The sequence below is a fragment of the Melospiza melodia genome, chromosome 21 (assembly GCF_035770615.1).
Source record: "Melospiza melodia melodia isolate bMelMel2 chromosome 21, bMelMel2.pri, whole genome shotgun sequence".
Taxonomy (NCBI): Eukaryota; Metazoa; Chordata; class Aves; order Passeriformes; family Passerellidae; genus Melospiza; species Melospiza melodia.
In genome coordinates, this window is record NC_086214.1 from 12,807,085 (window position 1) to 12,824,045 (window position 16,961).

The 16,961-nt window shown below is 46.0% G+C and overlaps 1 protein-coding gene across 2 annotated transcripts; it reads left to right on the forward strand.

The window, feature by feature from the left end:
• The first annotated feature begins 65 nt into the window (after positions 1-65).
• On the forward strand, positions 66-16,867 carry GGNBP2 (gametogenetin binding protein 2). Of its 2 annotated transcripts, none has more exons than XM_063173631.1 (14): positions 66-115; positions 795-922; positions 4,656-4,736; positions 6,379-6,632; positions 7,238-7,336; positions 9,570-9,683; positions 11,246-11,455; positions 12,396-12,570; positions 13,474-13,668; positions 14,147-14,297; positions 14,539-14,664; positions 14,746-14,897; positions 15,281-15,529; positions 16,201-16,867. In XM_063173631.1, the coding sequence occupies exons 2-14, from the start codon at positions 830-832 to the stop codon at positions 16,402-16,404; spliced, it is 2,103 nt and encodes a 700-aa protein (XP_063029701.1). In that variant the 5' UTR covers positions 66-115; positions 795-829; the 3' UTR covers positions 16,405-16,867. The 2 variants fall into 2 exon arrangements, with proteins under 2 accessions (XP_063029701.1, XP_063029702.1); XM_063173632.1 differs by having other exon boundaries at positions 67-115; positions 11,246-11,449.
• Positions 16,868-16,961: the final 94 nt, after the last annotated feature.

Here is a 16,961-nt window from a genome sequence, read left to right on the forward strand (position 1 = left end):
TCTCGCGAGAGCGGGGCGGGGCGGCCCCGGGGCGGGCAGGGAGGAGGCGGCTCCGGGACCCGCGGTGCCGCCCGCCTGTCACAGCGCCCGGGCCGCCCAGCGCCGCCAGCAGCCGGTAAGGGCCCGCTGGCCGCGGGCAGCGCTCCCGGGGGGGGGCGAGGGTACGGGCGGCAGCATGGGGCTCTCCCCGCCCCGCCGGGCGGCTCCCCGCCAGCGCAGCCCCGCGTGGGGAGCCGGGCGAGGCCGCGCAGCAACGGGAGGAAGGGGTGGGTCTGCCGGGGCAGCCGAGCTGCAGCCCGCGGGGAGGCGGCGGGGCGGGCGCTGGGGCCGCTCCGCGGGGCGCCCGGGGCAGCGCCGGGCTGGGCTGCGCTCCCCCCGCGCGGGCCGGGGGCGGCGGAGGAGCCGCAGAGCCGCGCCGGGCTGGGCGGGTCCCGGCGGCCGCGCTGGGCCGGTGGCGGGCGGGGGGTGGCGGCTCCATCTCCCCGTGGCGGCTCCATTTTCCCCCGCGGGCTCCATCTCCATCCCCATCCCCGCCCGGGGCTCCGTCTCCCCGTTGTGATCCCCACCTCCCCCTCTCGCCGGGGCTCTGCCCGCGCTCCCCCCGCACCGTGCCCGTGTGCTGCCGCATTCCCGGCCCGTTGCCGGCCCGCGCGGGTCCCCTCCCGGCGGGGTGGGTGGGCCGGGCTCGGCGTGGTGAATCAGGCGATGGGGAGCGCAGGCTGGGTGCCGGCTGCTGGTGAAAGTGTGGCGGGGAAGCGCGGCGGGTGTTTACCTCCGGCCGGGGCCGCCCGCAGGCTGGAGCGGGGAGGAAGCGGCAGCAGCAGCAGCGATGGCGCGGCTGGTGGCGGTGTGCCGGGACGGCGAGGAGGAGTTCCCCTTCGAGAAGAGGCAGATCCCCCTCTACATCGATGACACCCTCACGGTGAGTCCCCGCCGCCCGTCCCGCTGCTCCCGCGCCTCCCGCGTGTTGCAATTCCCCGGGCCGGGCCTTTCCTCCTCGCCGGGCCTCGCTGGCTCCTCCTCGGGCTCCCGCGGCGTTAATCTTTGGGACTTTGCAACACTTGGGGTTAGCCGAGCTCAATGTGGCAACTTTTTTTATCTGATGGCCGGCTCTGCGAGCGGGCGAGCCGCATAATGAGGGAGTTAGCGCCGTGCCGGGGCCTGTGCACAAGTTGTGCCGGAGCCACGAGCGTGGCTCGGTGCTCAAGGGTGGAGCAAAGCCATTTTTCTGCTGGGAAGGAAGGGAGCCATGTTAACGTTAAACCCGGCTTAAAACCGCCCGATTGTTCTGCTCTCACACAGGCAAGAAAAAGGCTAAAGGCGTTTTCCAGAGCTTCGGCGTGAAGTCGGGCTTATCGAGCCTGCAGAAATGTAACAAATCTGAGAGTTCCCGTTTCAGGGTGGTGCTGGGAGTTGGAAAACGTGGTTTGGCCGTTTCCAGAAGATTCAGTGGAAAAATCAGCTAAATGCAGCTCGGAGGTTCTCTGGTCCTTCTCCTCGTGAGTTTAGAGGAAGGTTCAAAAATTGCATTGTAGGAGAACGCAGAAATTGCATTGTAGGAGAACACGGAGCAAATGGAAAAAAAAAAATCTCTAACTAGCCAGTTGCTCTTTGTTTTAATTCTTAAAGCAGCAAAATGTGTTGAAAATAATATTGCACTTAGTAAACTTGGTATCTTAATGATTAGAATTTGATTTCTCATGATAGTGGAAGAGTAACTGTTGTTACTTTTAGTGATTTAAATTCCTAATCTAATGTTTAGGATGGAAGAATCCCTGAGTTTTATCAGCCAAGGAAGGTGTCCTTGCACATGGCAGAGGGGTGGAACTGGACGATCTTCAAGGTCCCTTCCAACCCAAACCGTTCTTCCACCTTCCAGAACAAAAGTGTTGAATGTCCTCAGACAGGCCCCGTCTGGTTTTGCAGCATTTGGAGGAAGTCCCATTGCTGTATTTTAGTTTTGATCAATGTGAATGGTGGCATATTATTAATTTACCAAATATAATCCCTGGTTTTGGCTTCTCTCTGGTTAGCTGTGTTCAGAGTTTCCTCTCAAGCTGCCTCTCCTGGGGGGCTGATGACCTGGAAAACCCAGACTGTGCAGGAACAGTGAAAGTCTGAGTTTTTTGGTGTCTTGGCCACACCTTGAAAGTTGTTTTGCCCATTCATTTTCCATGTGGTTTTAAGCTCTTGGATTTCTCTCTTTTTTTTTTTTTTTTTTTTTAATTTTTTTTAATCCTTCCTGGACTCCTTATAAACATTACCCATTCGTTTGTGTCATGAGACTTGCCATGCTCTTGTTATTTTTGTTGTGTGTAATAGGTTGAGAGTGAAAATTCAGCTCTACCAGGTGGATGACTTCAGCAAACCTAGAATGCCATTTGTGGTTTAGTGCCAGAATTTAATACCAGGCCCAAACTTTGTGTAATTGCACTGTGTTGCTGCTGCCCTGCTGCTTTTTACACCATCCTCACGATTGAAAGGGTCCTCTAGCTGTAAATCAGTTTTATATCCATCTGGAGAAAAGGCATTTATGCAAGTGCAAGTCATCCTCACCATGAAGAAATCTTACCTTATGTCCATTTTTTTTGTCATTCTCTTACTGTTGTTACAGTGTTTGGATTTCTAGGTGGTTTCTGGAGGATTTTATTAAAAAAAATTCTGCAGCAGCAAGTGAATGAACTCTGAGCTTCCTTGTCTGTCATCTATAATTTATTTTTTAAATACTTAATGAGAGCTATTACAAGACCTGCAGCTGCCTTTGAAACAGAATTTTACATCTGCAGCACTATCTTTAAAAACTAATGGTGGTTATTGATAGTGACTGGCTTCTGTTACCTCTTTGTAAACTCAAATTTTAAAAATAGTGGGAGCAGCCAGCTGAAAGAGTTAATCTGTGCCTTAAATGTGGAATCAGTGATTAGTGATTGCAAATGAGGAGTGAATGGCCCATGTGCTCCTCATCTGGAATCTGCTTTGTAGTAGCCAGGAAGCAGCTCAGGTGCAGGGAGATGCTGCTGCCCTGCGTGGATTCTTCACCTCCTCACTTCCCTGTTCCTCCTGGCTCAGCCAGAAATTAAAGGAGGTTTCAGTATTGAACCCTTTTCATTTCTTAAGCAGCTTTTATGGTTTCTAGAAGGCATTCCATTTGATGTGGTATTACAGGATTTTTTTTTTCTCCCTTCCAGTTCAGGGTGTGATGGTGGTTGATGTTTAACCACTTAATAAAATCTCATCAGACACACGAATTAATTTAGTCTTTGATTCTTTTGCTCTGTCGTACGAAATACCTCAGGGTGTTGTCTGATAGTGGGAGATGAAGGTGAGGGGGGAGAAACGGGCAGATTTATCTCTTGTCTCTGTTATTAGCAGATAAAACTTTTACTTTTGCTTGTAGCTCCTGGCCCACAGAAACACCACATTAGTGGTGTAGGGAACCTCCAGATCTGCAGCAGAAACTGGTGGGGATGGCTCAGGATTGGCACTGCTCTGCACACAGATAAGGCAGCTGTGCCAGCCTCACACTGGGGCACACGGGGCAGCAGAACAGTGCCTTGTTCCCTAGAAATGCTGTTTATTTTGGAGAGGTGCTCAGTGCCTGCAGCAGTGAGCGTGGAGTGCTCTGGAGGGAGTGCTGGTGATCAGGCAGGCAGCAGGGAATTGTGCCTTCCCCAGACAGCTGAGGGAGGTGCAGCGAGGAGAAGGGCTGAATCAGACAGTTTTATTTGGTGCTCATTTGCATTGGGGTTATTAACCAAAGTTGTTGTTTTGCCTTTCAGATTTTAAAGTGAACTTTCAGTGTTCATATTGACAAGTTCCCTGTTTCTCAGTTTGGACAGGGAAGGGAACTCAGCCAGGCTTTACACATTTTTCTAGTTGCTTTCATTTTATTCCATGGTTGCACAGTTGGATTTTTGACTGAAAGTTACTTTGCCGATTTCTGCCTCCTCTCAAGAAATTGCCCTCTTTGTTTTTCAGTAATTTGATAAGAAATGTTATTAATTACTTACAAGTAATCACATTGTTCTGTAGGCTTAACATTTTGCTTTGAGCCTCTTGAGAGTTGCAGCTGCAATCACACAAAGCAAACTATGCCTTGGAGTACCTTGTTGGGTTAATATGGTTTGAAATTAGCCTTTGGAGGAGTCGACTCTGTCATTAAACTGTTGTGACTATTTCCTCAGAGCTTTATAAATCGAGTTAAGCTGTTGGGTCCATTTGATGTTGAAGTTGTTTTGTTGGTGGTTTTTTTTTTTTTTTTGGTTTTTTGGGGTTTTTTTGGGGGGGGGTTGGGTTTTTTTTTTTAATTGAAGCAGGGTCTCAAGTCATGCAGATGATGATATAAACACTGATGGTCCATTTAGCAACTTTTGCTTTCTAGCAGCTATTTAAAAGTTGTCATTTATAAACTGCCTCTAGAACATTATATTAATGAAGCATTTATTGCTTTACTGAGACATTCACTATCTGAAATAGTTACTTTTATCCTTTCCCAAGCTCCAGTAATTATGTGAAAAGAATGAGCATTTAACATAATTTCAGTCTTATTTCCCTCAAGAAAGTAAAGCAACTAATGCTCTGTTTGTTTGGTTTTTTTTCATTTGTTTGTTTTGTCTGAAAGCTCCTCTTTAAAATGTTTTTCCTCTCTTGCATAGATGGTGATGGAATTTCCTGATAATGTGCTGAACCTCGATGGACATCAGAATAACAGCACACAGCTGAAGCAGTTCATCCAGGTAAATCATGTTTCCTACAAAGTGAGATTTTTGCTTTCCTCGGGTTTGTGTTTTTTGCTTCTCCGGGAGGTTGTGACTCCTGGAATGCCTCAGACACGTCAGCACCTGGGAGCAATCACACCTTGGTACCAAAGTGCACTGGGCTCAGTTGTGCTCTGGATTCCTCAGCATTTATTGCACGTTGTCTTGTCAGGAGGCAATTGCTGCAAGTCTGAGAGCTCAGCACTCACAGTGGGGGCTGCAGCTTCTAAATACATCCTGATTTTTGTTTTTCTGAGCAGTTTTGAACCACCCTTTGAAGTGGAAGTGTGGATTGCTCGAGATTGGGTTATTATGATCAGTGCCCATACCAGGGTGGAATTTTTGTGCCAATTTGTGGATTTTATAGAGATCAGTAGTGAGAATTGGTTTTGTGGTACCCCAGAAACTTTAATCCTAGAGACTGATGTGCCAAATTCTGGCAAAAACTGTAGCACTGTGGCACCTGTAGCAGCTGCAGGGTGGTGCCACTTGATGGGCAGAGGTTGCAGCTCTGCAGTTGCAGGGCTGCCTCTTTCAGGGCTGACAGCAGCAGTGCAGACATGTGCTGCATGCCAAGTGCAGCTGGGCTGTGAAAATAGCTCGTTCCTGCTTTGCTGTGGCTCCTGAAATTAATTACAGGAAACAGGGTTATTGCACAGTGATAGTGCTTGGCAGTGATTTAATGGGCCTTCCTCTAGGAGCACAAACCTTAAATGTTACCTGATGGTACCTCTGCTCTCCATATTGCATAGAAGGAGCTGAGAGCACTTGCTCTTTTCAGTGGATGGGAATTCTGCTGTATTGTGTGGTCTTTTCTTCCTTTCCCAGGAGTCGTGACAAGTCCTTTGTGCATGGGGAGTGTTTGAGTGGTGTGACGTGACAATAAAACAGAGAATTCTCTGGTGGTGTGACAATCCCTGTGAAAATACAATTCAAGTGTGTGTTTGTGTGTTGGGGTATGAGGAAGGGACTCTCTGCTCTGCACAGCTCTGCTGAAAGCCAAGGCAGTAATTCAGCAGTGAGGACTAGAAGGGTGTGTGCTTTTTGTGAGGACATGTGCCTGGATGTGTTTGACACAGGGGCCAGGAGACACATCTCCAATTGTTTATTGACGTCAGCAATATTAGAAGGTGTTCTCATTAATGTTCTATTCATAGCACACATTGGGTGTTCCCTACTGAAGTCAAGGGCTGCACCCTGAGTAGTAATGTGTGCTTTCTTTAATTCCAGCTAGTAGGATTGTAATGGGAAATGGCTTTTAGCCTTCCAGGAAAAATACTGCTAAATTGTCACGAGCAGAACGAGCTGGTTGTAAATGAGATTTCCATAAAAGCCAACGAGAGTTTATGAATTTCTGTGTGCCAAAGACAAAAGGAGTGTGAGTAGAAGGTGAAAACTTGGAGTTGGTGTGTGTGAGACCTTTTCCTGCAGCATCTGTGCTGAGGTGGAGACAAAGAATTTCCCAATTGGGACAGGATGGTTATTGTGGGACCATCCCATTCTTGGGACGGTTATTCTGAAGCAGCGTTTGTGGTGAAAGGAAGCAACAAAGAGGAGAAAAACCCAGAGAATAAACCTTGAACGATTTTATTTTGGTGGTGTTTTTTTTTTTTTTCTGCAGAGACACAGCATGCTGAAGCAGCAGGACCTGAACATTGCCATGATGGTGACGTCGCGGGAGGTGCTGAGCGCGCTGTCGCAGCTGGTGCCGTGCGTGGGCTGCCGGCGCAGCGTGGAGCGCCTCTTCTCGCAGCTGGTGGAGTCAGGGAACCCTGCCCTGGAGCCCCTCACCGTGGGGCCCAAGGGGGTGCTCTCGGTCACCCGCAGCTGCATGACTGATGCCAAGAAGCTCTACACGCTCTTCTACGTGCACGGGTCAGTGTCTGCCCGGGCCGTCCGCGCTCTCTGCGTCGCCTTCGCGGTGATGCTGAGTTGTCACAGCACGTTCTCCTCTTCAGCATCCATAATTACAGCTGCTTGTTGCCTAAACTGGGGGAAAAACAAACCTAATCTTTGGTAGCGCCAGTTGCAGTGCCATGATTGCAGTTGGAAGATGCCAGTGTTTAATGTTTGGTCCTTAATCTGGTGCAGGCGCTGCGGGGTTTTTGTGGTCTCTGGAAGAAGAGTGTGTGGCTCATTACCTGGCTTGTAAAAAAAGAAAAGTGTTAATTTTTTCCACCGAAGTTTGCTGCACTTGGGTAGAAAGGTAACACTGAGAAAGTGAAACCTTCTGGGCTTGGTGAGCACAATAAATGCCCCAGTGCCGTTAGTTCCTGAGCTGTCAGCAGAGCAAACAGGGAGTGCTCAGCACAGTGTGTCTTGGCCTTCCAGTTGGCTTCAGCTTGTTCTTCTTGCTCCAGTTAGCAGGAAAAGTAGGGAAGGTTAGTGCAGAGTTGAGATTGAGGTGGGGACAGTGAGGTAGTGTAACCTGATCCAGTGGTTTTCAGAATACAAAGTTCCTCACTTTTTTTTTTCCATAGGTCCAAACTGAATGACATGATTGATGCAATTCCCAAAAGTAAGAAGAACAAAAGGTGTCAGCTACACTCCCTGGACACACACAAACCAAAACCTTTGGGGTAAGTCTGTGTTGAACATGCACAACTGAAATATTTTAAGGAAGCATAGTATTGAGACTAATTTATTTTTAAGCATTGAGATCAATTTTTATGCTCTGATCTGCTTGCCAGAGTAGCAGTTGGATTGTAGCAGACCTAAATAGTTGTTGGGGAGAGGGAGAGAAGCACCAGGAGTTTTGGGCATGGATGGCTTCTGCACTATGATATAAACAATGCTATTAGAAAGACAAACTGGTTTCTGTGCTCTAGACCAAAATGGTTGCTCAGCAGATTTTCTCACATTTAGGTCAAAGGGTACATGCTAAATAAATATACATCATTTTGCTTGGGATTATTAAAAATGCCTTGCACAACTGTTAACCAAGGGCTTTATTGTGGTTGGATGCAGGGTTAAAACTGGAACTCCATAAAATATATTTTCTCAAAAGTGACAGCATGTTTTGAATACACCACTGAACAATATGCATATATGCCTCTGTCTTGAAGTTGAAATGATTTATTCCAGCTGGTTAAGCAGAAAAACACTCCCTGTAAATCTATTGTGGATTTTAGGGAGGTTTCTTGTTTGTGGGGTGGCTCCTTTTATTTTTTTTTTTTTCAATATGATGACCATTAAATTAGTCTCTTGGGCTTAATTGGAGTGTCTGGACCGTTTTTACTCAGCTGTGTTCTGCTGCTGCTTAAGCCTCCAACCTGTGAAAGCTTGTTCATGGTTTCCTGTTACAGGACATGTATTTTTCTATGCAGATTGGAGTCTCCTGGGTTTAGTTAAATCCCCTGGGATAGCAGGCATGTGGAATTTGACACTTGATTTTTGCTTGTGCTGCTTGAGGAGGATACTGGGAACTAATCATTACCTTCTATTATATTTTGGTTACAGGCCTTTCACAAAATTAGTTTAAAGCTTGTGTTACACAAGATCCTGAGAGTATAGGGGTGTAGATATATACATTTATTTTTTAAATAAAGCAAATTCATAGCATCATGAAAGTGGGTTTGGGGTTTTTTATATTTAGTAAGCTTAATCTTTTCTGTGTGAGAACAGATGCTGTGGAACCTGCACTTGGGCAAGGTAGAACAATGTGTATCAGCATTTATATAAATTCAAATAAATCTGCCTGCAGTGGGCACAGGCTCTGGCTGGGCTGTGGAGGCACTCAGCTGTCACAGAACAAACTTCATTTACCAACATGGAGCTCCTGCTCCACATCTTCACAAGGAACTCTTGAGATGGGCATTTCCTCCACACAAAAAGGCTTTGAGCTGGAGCAGTGTGTTTAATTAGAGGGGTTATGTAAGCAGCTAATGCCACTCCAGGGTTGCTTGATGTCCTCACTCTGTGCCTGGCTTTTGGCTCCTCAGCTCTGTTTGGGGCTCAGGAGCATTTGAAACTCTCCTAAATGCAAGCCCTATGACCTGGCAAAGTGGGAAATGGCACACAGAGCTCCTCTAATTAGGGAACAGGGCTGCTGCTTCCCATTTTCCTGCTCTGTTGTGTCCATAAGACAGAAATGACCATTCTGATAAAGTGTCAAGTGTACACAAGCCTGTAAGCAACCATGACTTGTTATTTAAAGTCCATTTTTTGTCACTTTCAGCACATCCAAATATGAATTGTAAAGTTATTTGATATTCTAACAGATTTTTGAAATTCAGGGTAGGGTGTTTTATAGTGAAAGTTGTTTGGTTTTTGTTTTGTTGTTTTCTTTTGTTGTTTTACCAAATCATCTTCACCTGATTCAAGCTTGTATTTGTTTATATTTAAAGTGATATTCTGAAAGTCACAACTGGTTTGCAGCTGTAACATTAGAAAGTCATGGTGAGTCTGTGTTATAAACATGGACAGCAAAATCTGCATCTCAGTTCTGACCCAAACTTTCATAGATATTAAGGCTTAACCTATAAAGAATTCAAATTTAATTAAGGAACAGAGCAGCATTTTCCATAGGACTTGTTTAGGAAGAATAACTAGCTGATAATATATATGTTATAGGTCTGAAAAATGTTTGGTAATACTATGTGACAGTGAAAGGAGCAGTAGCAGACTCAGTTCAAAGAAATTAAGAGCAGTTAAGAAAAGTAGAGAAGACAGGAAGAGGAAAGAGAACAAGTGTAGCATCATTTTCTGCTATGGACCTTCCCAGGGAGCAGTCAGGTAAAGAATGAGGCTCTGCTGGGCTTCCTTGCTGCCTCCCAGCAGGGTGAGGAAGAGTTTGGTGTCATTTCCACGCAGGGGTTGCTGGATGGACGTGTGGGAGCTGATGTCCCAGGAGTGCAGGGATGAAGTGGTTCTGATCGACTCCAGCTGCCTCCTAGAAACCTTGGAAACCTACCTACGGAAACACAGGTGTGTGAGGGGGGCAGGCATCTTCCTGGGGGGAATACATGGCTTTGTGAGGCCAGAGTGCTCAAAATGCAGAGGGCTTTTTCTTGTGAAACTGTAGATTTCAGCTTGGTGGTGATGGGGGACTTTGCCAGGCTGCACTGGGATGGTTGATGTCACAAAGATGGTGGAATGTTCTTTGTGTTTAATGAAAGGGAAGATGTGGAGACCTCTGATGAAATCGTAGCTGCTTGTCTTAATTTTTTTTAGTAGGATTACATTATGATTTACAGTTCAGTGTTTAGAAACTGTGTGTTCTCATTCACTCTTTCACTGCTCTTGGGCTCTGCCTGTTTTCAGGCTTTCAGGGAGTGTGTGCCATTTCAGAATCCTGCAAACTGCACTAGTGCAAGCAGATTTTGGGTTTGGTGTTGCCTTTAAAGCACTGTTCTAAACTACTTGTTTGTGCCTGGTGCTGTTCAATCTCTCTTGCAGGGCAGAAATAAACCATTAAATTATAGTTGCATGTGCACAGGACCTGCCGTGCTGATTGAAAAGTTTTCATTTCCAGCAGTCTCAAGGTTCTGATATCAACTGTGGGGGCACAGATGGGCGCGGGGGTGGCGGTGCTGTGGAAATAACACTTTGGAAACAAAATAACTTTAATCTCCTGTGACATTAAACACTGCCTTGGCTGCCTTCCTGGTGCTAACCTGCAATAATACTGCTGTTTTCTCTCCTTCCACCGCACAAAGCAGACAGGTATCGTAGGTCTAACAGCAAAATATGTTTGATTTAATGCTGTCAAATGGCTGGAGACACTAGGAAAGGGAAAAACACCATCCAGAGCTGGCATGGGGAGGCAGCTTTGAGCTGAAATGTGAGCAGCTTGTCTGACTTGCATTTTTAGAGTCATCCAGCAAGAGATCTGGTAGCCTCTTGAAGGTTACTCCTCTTATGACACAGAATGAGCTTAATTTGCCTGTATTTTAATTATAAGTATATTCCTGTCACACATGAGCTGTCACATGTTTAAAATGAGTACGTTGTGTTATAAATAACCCTCGTTTGGCCATCAGCACAGCAATCTAATAATTCAAAATATGTTTCTAGTGGAAACAAGGTTCACTCTTGTACAGCAGGCACCAGAGGATACTTTGCCTTGTTTGTTATCACTCACTTGAGTACACTTGAAAGAATTGCTAGAAGGTGATGTGGTATGTGTTACTTGAGAGAGGGATTTTGCCCTGGTTTGCAGTACTTGCTTACTGCTGAGATTTCTGATCTTTGAGTTGAATTCTGTGTGGGAATTTCTTCAAATCAAGGATTTGCTGGGTGGGCTCCACTCCATGGGTCACAGGACAGAAGTTTGATATCCAGGGTATGTAATGTAGAATAGATGGGGTAATTCATGGTCAATTTAGGTGGATCATAGCCAGAAGATACTATACTAATTACTATAATAAGAATGCTATTATAATTACATTTTTGAAGGCGGGGAGTTCTCTCACACCCCAGCTCAGACACATCACCGCTCACCCAGCGCGTTTGGGCGCGCCGAGCCTGATCCCGTTCTTTCCCCCCAGATTTTGCACCGACTGCAAGAACAAAGTGCTGCGTGCCTACAACATCCTGATTGGGGAGCTGGACTGCAGCAAGGAGAAGGGTTACTGTGCTGCCCTGTACGAGGGGCTGCGCTGCTGCCCCCACGAGCGCCACATCCACGTGTGCTGCGAGACCGACTTCATCGCGCACCTCTTGGGCCGGGCCGAGCCCGAGTTCGCAGGAGGGTATGAGTATGTAATTGGCTAGAGTGGGCTATCTAGCGCTTTGCTTCTTTATTTGACTCTCCAATGTCTTTGCCCAAAGTGGCTTTTTGCCTCTTTGCTGTGTGATGAACTCGTGGTTGTGGATATCTGTACTGGTGTAGGCTCGGAGGGAGCGCTTGGAAGGTGTCGGCTGTGCTTTGGAAGGAAGGAGTGACCTTGTTCACTCCCTGAGCTGCCTGCTTGTCCACTGAGGTGTTCAAATATGCGAAATAGAAAGAGAGCCTTCGTTGAGTTTTGCCGAATGCCAAGTATTCAAGTTGGTTTTGTTGCCGTTTGTGTATTTCTGAACCTTTTTTGAAGCATCTTTAAACCATCCAGTGAAAAGTTCTGAGCTCAGTATTGGAGCATGATAGAATGAGTTGGAAGTGACATTAAAGATCATCTAGTTCCAACCTCAGTACCTTTAAAACTCAGTCATAACTGTTTAATGAGGAGGGTAAATCCTTTCATAGTAGTTTTACCTTAACAGATTGACCAGATTTATAGATAATAGATTAATAATGAACAGATTAATACTGAAATGTTTTTGATCTGCACGGTAAGTAATGTACAAAATGCCCTTTGTGTTTGTTCAGCTTGAGCTAACTGATGGTGAAATAATTGCTGTGATTTCTGGCAAATTTTAGGACACAAAAGAATTGCATCTCTGGCATTTAAACTAAAGGAAGAGCAGGTTATGGCACCTGAAGCCAGAGGTGGCATAGTGAGAAGGCACAGTGCTACTTCACAGTGGTGGCTTTGACCTGTTCCTTTCTATTTTGCATCTGCATGCAGCACAGCAGAGCCCTGCCAGGCTGCTCCTGCAAACACAGCTGCAGCTGTGCCTCAGAGAACACACGAGCCCTGCTTTGATCCCTGGGTTGGCTCCTAGCTGCTCTAACAGTGCTTTGCTTCCCCTTTCCCCCAGACGGAGAGAGAGGCACGCCAAGACAATAGACATAGCCCAGGAGGAGGTTCTCACCTGCCTGGGCATCCACCTCTACGAGAGGCTGCACCGCATCTGGCAGAAGCTGCGCGCTGAGGAGCAGACGTGGCAGATGCTCTTTTACCTGGGGGTGGATGCTTTACGCAAGAGCTTTGAGGTAAAAACATCCAGATTTGTCCAACCTGTGTCTGAGCTGCTGGGCCTGTTGTCGCTGTGGTTCATTTTCTGCTTTTCAGCACTGGGATGGAAGGGGAGAGTCAAGGGTGTTGCAGTCAATCCCTTGTTGAGTTGTGTGGCATCCATGCACAGCACTACTGGAGTGTGTTTCCATGTGGAATAAACAGGAATAGAAAAGATTGAGGCTTGCTTTTACTTTCAAGCTGCCCATTCCACTACACTGAACCTTCTGTGTTAATAATTCTGTTTTTCTACCTGATTGCATTTAAAGTAGCTCAGGCTACAACAGTTTTTGGTTGGTCTGTGAGCAAAAATGGAGGATGTGGTTTTGAATTACGAAAGTGATTGCAAACTCTTGTATTCAGCTTGTTCTGAATGCACTCTGTTCCTGTGGGATCCTGAGCTTTAGACAGAGCTCCTTTAACATACACCAATACTTAATATTAATCACAAGTATATGACATAGTTATCTTTTTTGTTATGTTCATCTTTCACTCATAAAGACTGTTCTCTCTAAAATCTCTAAAACACCAGAGAAGGAAGAGAAAAATAATTTTGGGAAAGATCATAGTGTAACCTTGAGCTGGTTAGTTCTTGTTTACTCTCACAGGCTCAGAGATCACAGATTTAACAATGCATTAAAATCTGCAACTCTTCACTGAAAAATGTAAATCTGGGCCATAGGTGCAACCCAGAGCTCCCTCACACATGAGTTTCCAGCAATCTAAACCAAGCGACTGCATCTTGGTGGGCATTTTTCTCCTGTAGTCAATAGTGGTGCTACTGGGATTTCATTCCTGGCTGTTTTCCTTCTCTTGTTTTATAAATGAAAAAGCTTGAACAGTGATGACTTCTGTAACTGGATCTAACCTCTTGTAAACAGATGGCTGTGGAAAAAGTGCAGGGCATTAGTCGATTGGAGCAGCTCTGTGAAGAGTTTTCAGAAGAAGAGAGAGTGAGAGAGCTTAAACAAGAGAAGAAGCGCCAAAAGCGGAAGAACAGAAGGAAAAATAAATGTGTGTGTGAGATCCCTGCTCCTCTGCAGGCAGCAGAAGAGAAGGAAATCAATCAGGCAAAGGTAAACATGGCTAGCTGGGGCTTTTTGGGGCTTCATCCATCAGCTCACTGTTCCATGGTAGAATTTGTGAGGGATTTTCTTGTATTTTGGTCCTTGGTAGAATTTAATGCTCTTTCAGATGAGCAGAGTCTTTGTAAAGTCAGCTTCTGGGTTTTTTAAAATCATAAATCTGAGGTTCAGGTTATGCCAGAACCTGGGGATTCAAATACTGCTTCTAGACAATTACCACTGGATTTTTGGAGAGAGGGAACCTTTAAGTGCAATTATTATTCAGGATCTCTTGGCTGGCCTTAATGGGCTGTGACTGTGGGTCAAGGTAAATTGGTTGGGGTTTTGTTTAGTTGTGTTGTACTCGTGAAGAATTCTAAGCAATGCTGTTATCAGTCAGTGTCAGCTGGTGTTTCTCATGGAAAGAGTATCCTTTACAAAGTGCTGAGCTGTTTCCAGTGCCTGCAATGTTTTTTGTTTCTGTTTGAAGGAGAACTCAAACTTCACGGAAAGCAGCTGCAAAGCCTGTGGTAGCACCGAAGAAGCCAACAACTGTGTAGAAGTAATTGTTACTAATGAAAGCACTTCTTGCACTTGTCCTAGTAGTGGTACCCTATTAGGCTCACCTAAAATCAAGAAAGGTATGTTAAATGTCAGTATTTTTCACTTTTAAGAAGCATTTGCCATTTATGGGGTGAACGGTGGTCACCTGTTTTTATAAAGGAGTCCCTGCCCGTGGCAGGGAGGTGGAATGAGATGATTTTTAGGGACCCTTCCTACCCAAACCTGTCTGGGGTTCTCTGAATTCTCTCTTGTTAGAGGCATAACTAAAGAATGTGCAGCAGTTCCTACAGATGGCAGTAATTTTGGCCTCTGTCTCAGGTTTATCTCCACACTGTACTGGCAGCGACTGTGGCTATTCCTCGAGCATGGAGGGCAGCGAAACGGGGTCCCGGGAGGGCTCGGACGTGGCCTGCACTGAGGGCATCTGCAACCATGATGAAAATGGTAGGTTTGGGAAGAAGACGATGATGCTTTGATGCCCCCAGAGCTGCAGCATCTCAAAGGAAACTTGGCTGTGTTTTGCAGGGGACGATGCCTGCGTCCATCGCTGCGACGACAAGGAGGAGGATGGAGACAGCTGTGTGGAGTGCTGGGCTAATGCAGAGGAGAGCAACACAAAAGGCAAAAACAAAAAGAAGAAAAAGAAAAGTAAAGCTTTGAAGTGTGAGAATGACCACGTAAGGAACATGGCTCTGCCAGATGCTTCTCTTAAGTGCTTACATTTGAAAGTAGTTACGGAAGGATTTTAAATTCCAATTGAGACTTATGCTGAAAATGGGACAGCAGGGATCTCCTGTTCCCTTGTCATCCCAAGTTTTGGAATTGAGGTCCTTCCTCTAGGTTAGGTTGTGGTGGAGTCCCTTCTGTGTTCCTAAGCACGTGCACTTTTACTCACTCTCAGTGAATGTGCCACCCCCAGCTCCCCAGGCACGTGTTTAAGTGTAAATACCTCCCCTCGCTCACCTTTGAACCTTCCCTTTTCCCTCTGCTTCCATCTCAAACTCGAACATTCCACATGAAGCACTGCTGGCGGTTGATTGCAGGCTCTTTTCCATTCCAGATTCAGAAGCTTGGGAGCTGTCTGGCAGATGCAGGTAGCAGAGAGAGCTCAGGAAATCTCACGCACACAGAGTTTCACCGCGACAAGACCAAAGACACACACGCTGAGAGCTGCTGTAGCGCAGACAAAAGCGGCCAGCAGTTGCCTTGGTTTGAGCATATGAAAAATGTGTCACAGTTTGCAGAACCTTCAGAAATGTCACTTGTCCCTGATACTGGAAAAGGTGCCAAAAGCTTAGTGGAACTCCTTGTAAGTAACCACTGCATTTGAGTTTTGGGTTGTAGCATCCTGCTTTAATCTTCGGGGCTGAGAACTCAACTCCCAGTGAGGAGCTGAGTCCCAGTGTTCAATTCAGTTCCCTGTGCATGTTCCCTGAGAAGTTTATAATTGAATGCTTTGCAGAGGAGGAGAAATAGTCGCTGGAATGCGGTGACAGAACTTGTGTTGCAAGTGCTCATTGTCAAGGGCTGCATTATTCCGTAACATGAAGTGGGCATTATTGCTGCCTTCAGGCCTCAAATGTGGCTTCCCACTGTGGGCTCCTTGGGCAGCTTTCATCTCTCTCCTTTCCTTCTCCTTCCACTTATTTAGATCCTTTGCTCTTTCCCTGCTTTTGTCTTTTTTCTTTGTTTTTTCACTTTTCCTCCCCTCAATTTTCTTTCTCCTTTTTTTTCCCTTTTTCTTTCCCTGCCTTTTCCTCAAAACCCGCTAATAAAATCAATCCTCTTCCCGTGGGAATGTGCTAAGACTGAAGCAGATTTGGATTTGTTTAATGACTGAATTGGCTATTTCTCACCCCAAAGCAGCAGAGCCCTGTGTGAGTGCTGTGCCTGGATCAGCCAGCTGGGCTTTGGGCTGGGCTCGGATGTGCTGCACAGGAGGGCAGTGCTGGAGCTCTGAAATCCCCCTTCTCATTGCAGGATGAGTCAGAGTGCACTTCTGACGAGGAACTGTTCATCTCCCAGGATGAAATCCAATCATTCATGGCAAACAACAAGTCTTTCTACAGCAACCGGGAGCAGTACCGGCAGCACCTGAAGGAGAAGTTCAACAAGTACTGTCGCCTCAACGACCACAAGGGGCCCGTCTGCAACAGCTGGCTGGCCACAGCTGGAGCCAACTGAACCCAATCCAACTCTGTCTGTCACTGAAACTCGAGATGACTACTGCGCCTTCTCCTTCCAAACTTAATTTAGTGACTTATGGCAAAATTTTATCTTAAATTAATGTGATTTTTTTTCTTGTTTTTTTTTTTTTTTTTTTTTTTTCCAGGGGGAGGCTGGTGGAGGTGATTTCCTTAATTTTGTTCTTTCTCCAGGCTTGTATCTTTAGTTGAGTAGCTGTGCAAGCCTCTCTTCTAATTTAAGCCATCTCTTTTCATTCAATGTTTCTCTTCCTGTGAGACTTACAAAAAGCAAACTAGTGGCAAAGTAATGTTGTACCTATAATTCTGTACAGAATGACAAGGAGCTGAATATAAGATTTTACAAAGTAGACATCCATTTGCAAAATGTTTTGGATGTAATATGTTAAAGCGCAATGTGCAAAAATTTAAATAAAGAATATTTATTAATATGCATAGTAAAAGTGAGTGTCTATGTTTGTACTCTGAGTGCTCGATTCCTGTGGTTCAGGTGGGGGTAAGGTGGGGAAAGCTGGGCTGGGAAAGGACAGAGCCTTG

What these genes read in the sequence shown, in the direction of transcription:
- GGNBP2 (XM_063173631.1), top strand. Translation starts at nt 830, where the DNA reads ATGGCGCGGCTGGTGGCGGTGTGCCGGGACGGCGAGGAGGAGTTCCCC. An exon ending in GAGTTCGCAGGAGGGTATGA is followed by an intron (nt 11,456 to 12,395) that starts GTATGTAATTGG and finishes CCTTTCCCCCAG; the next exon opens with ACGGAGAGAGAGGCACGCCA. An exon ending in AAAGCTTAGTGGAACTCCTT is followed by an intron (nt 15,530 to 16,200) that starts GTAAGTAACCAC and finishes TTCTCATTGCAG; the next exon opens with GATGAGTCAGAGTGCACTTC.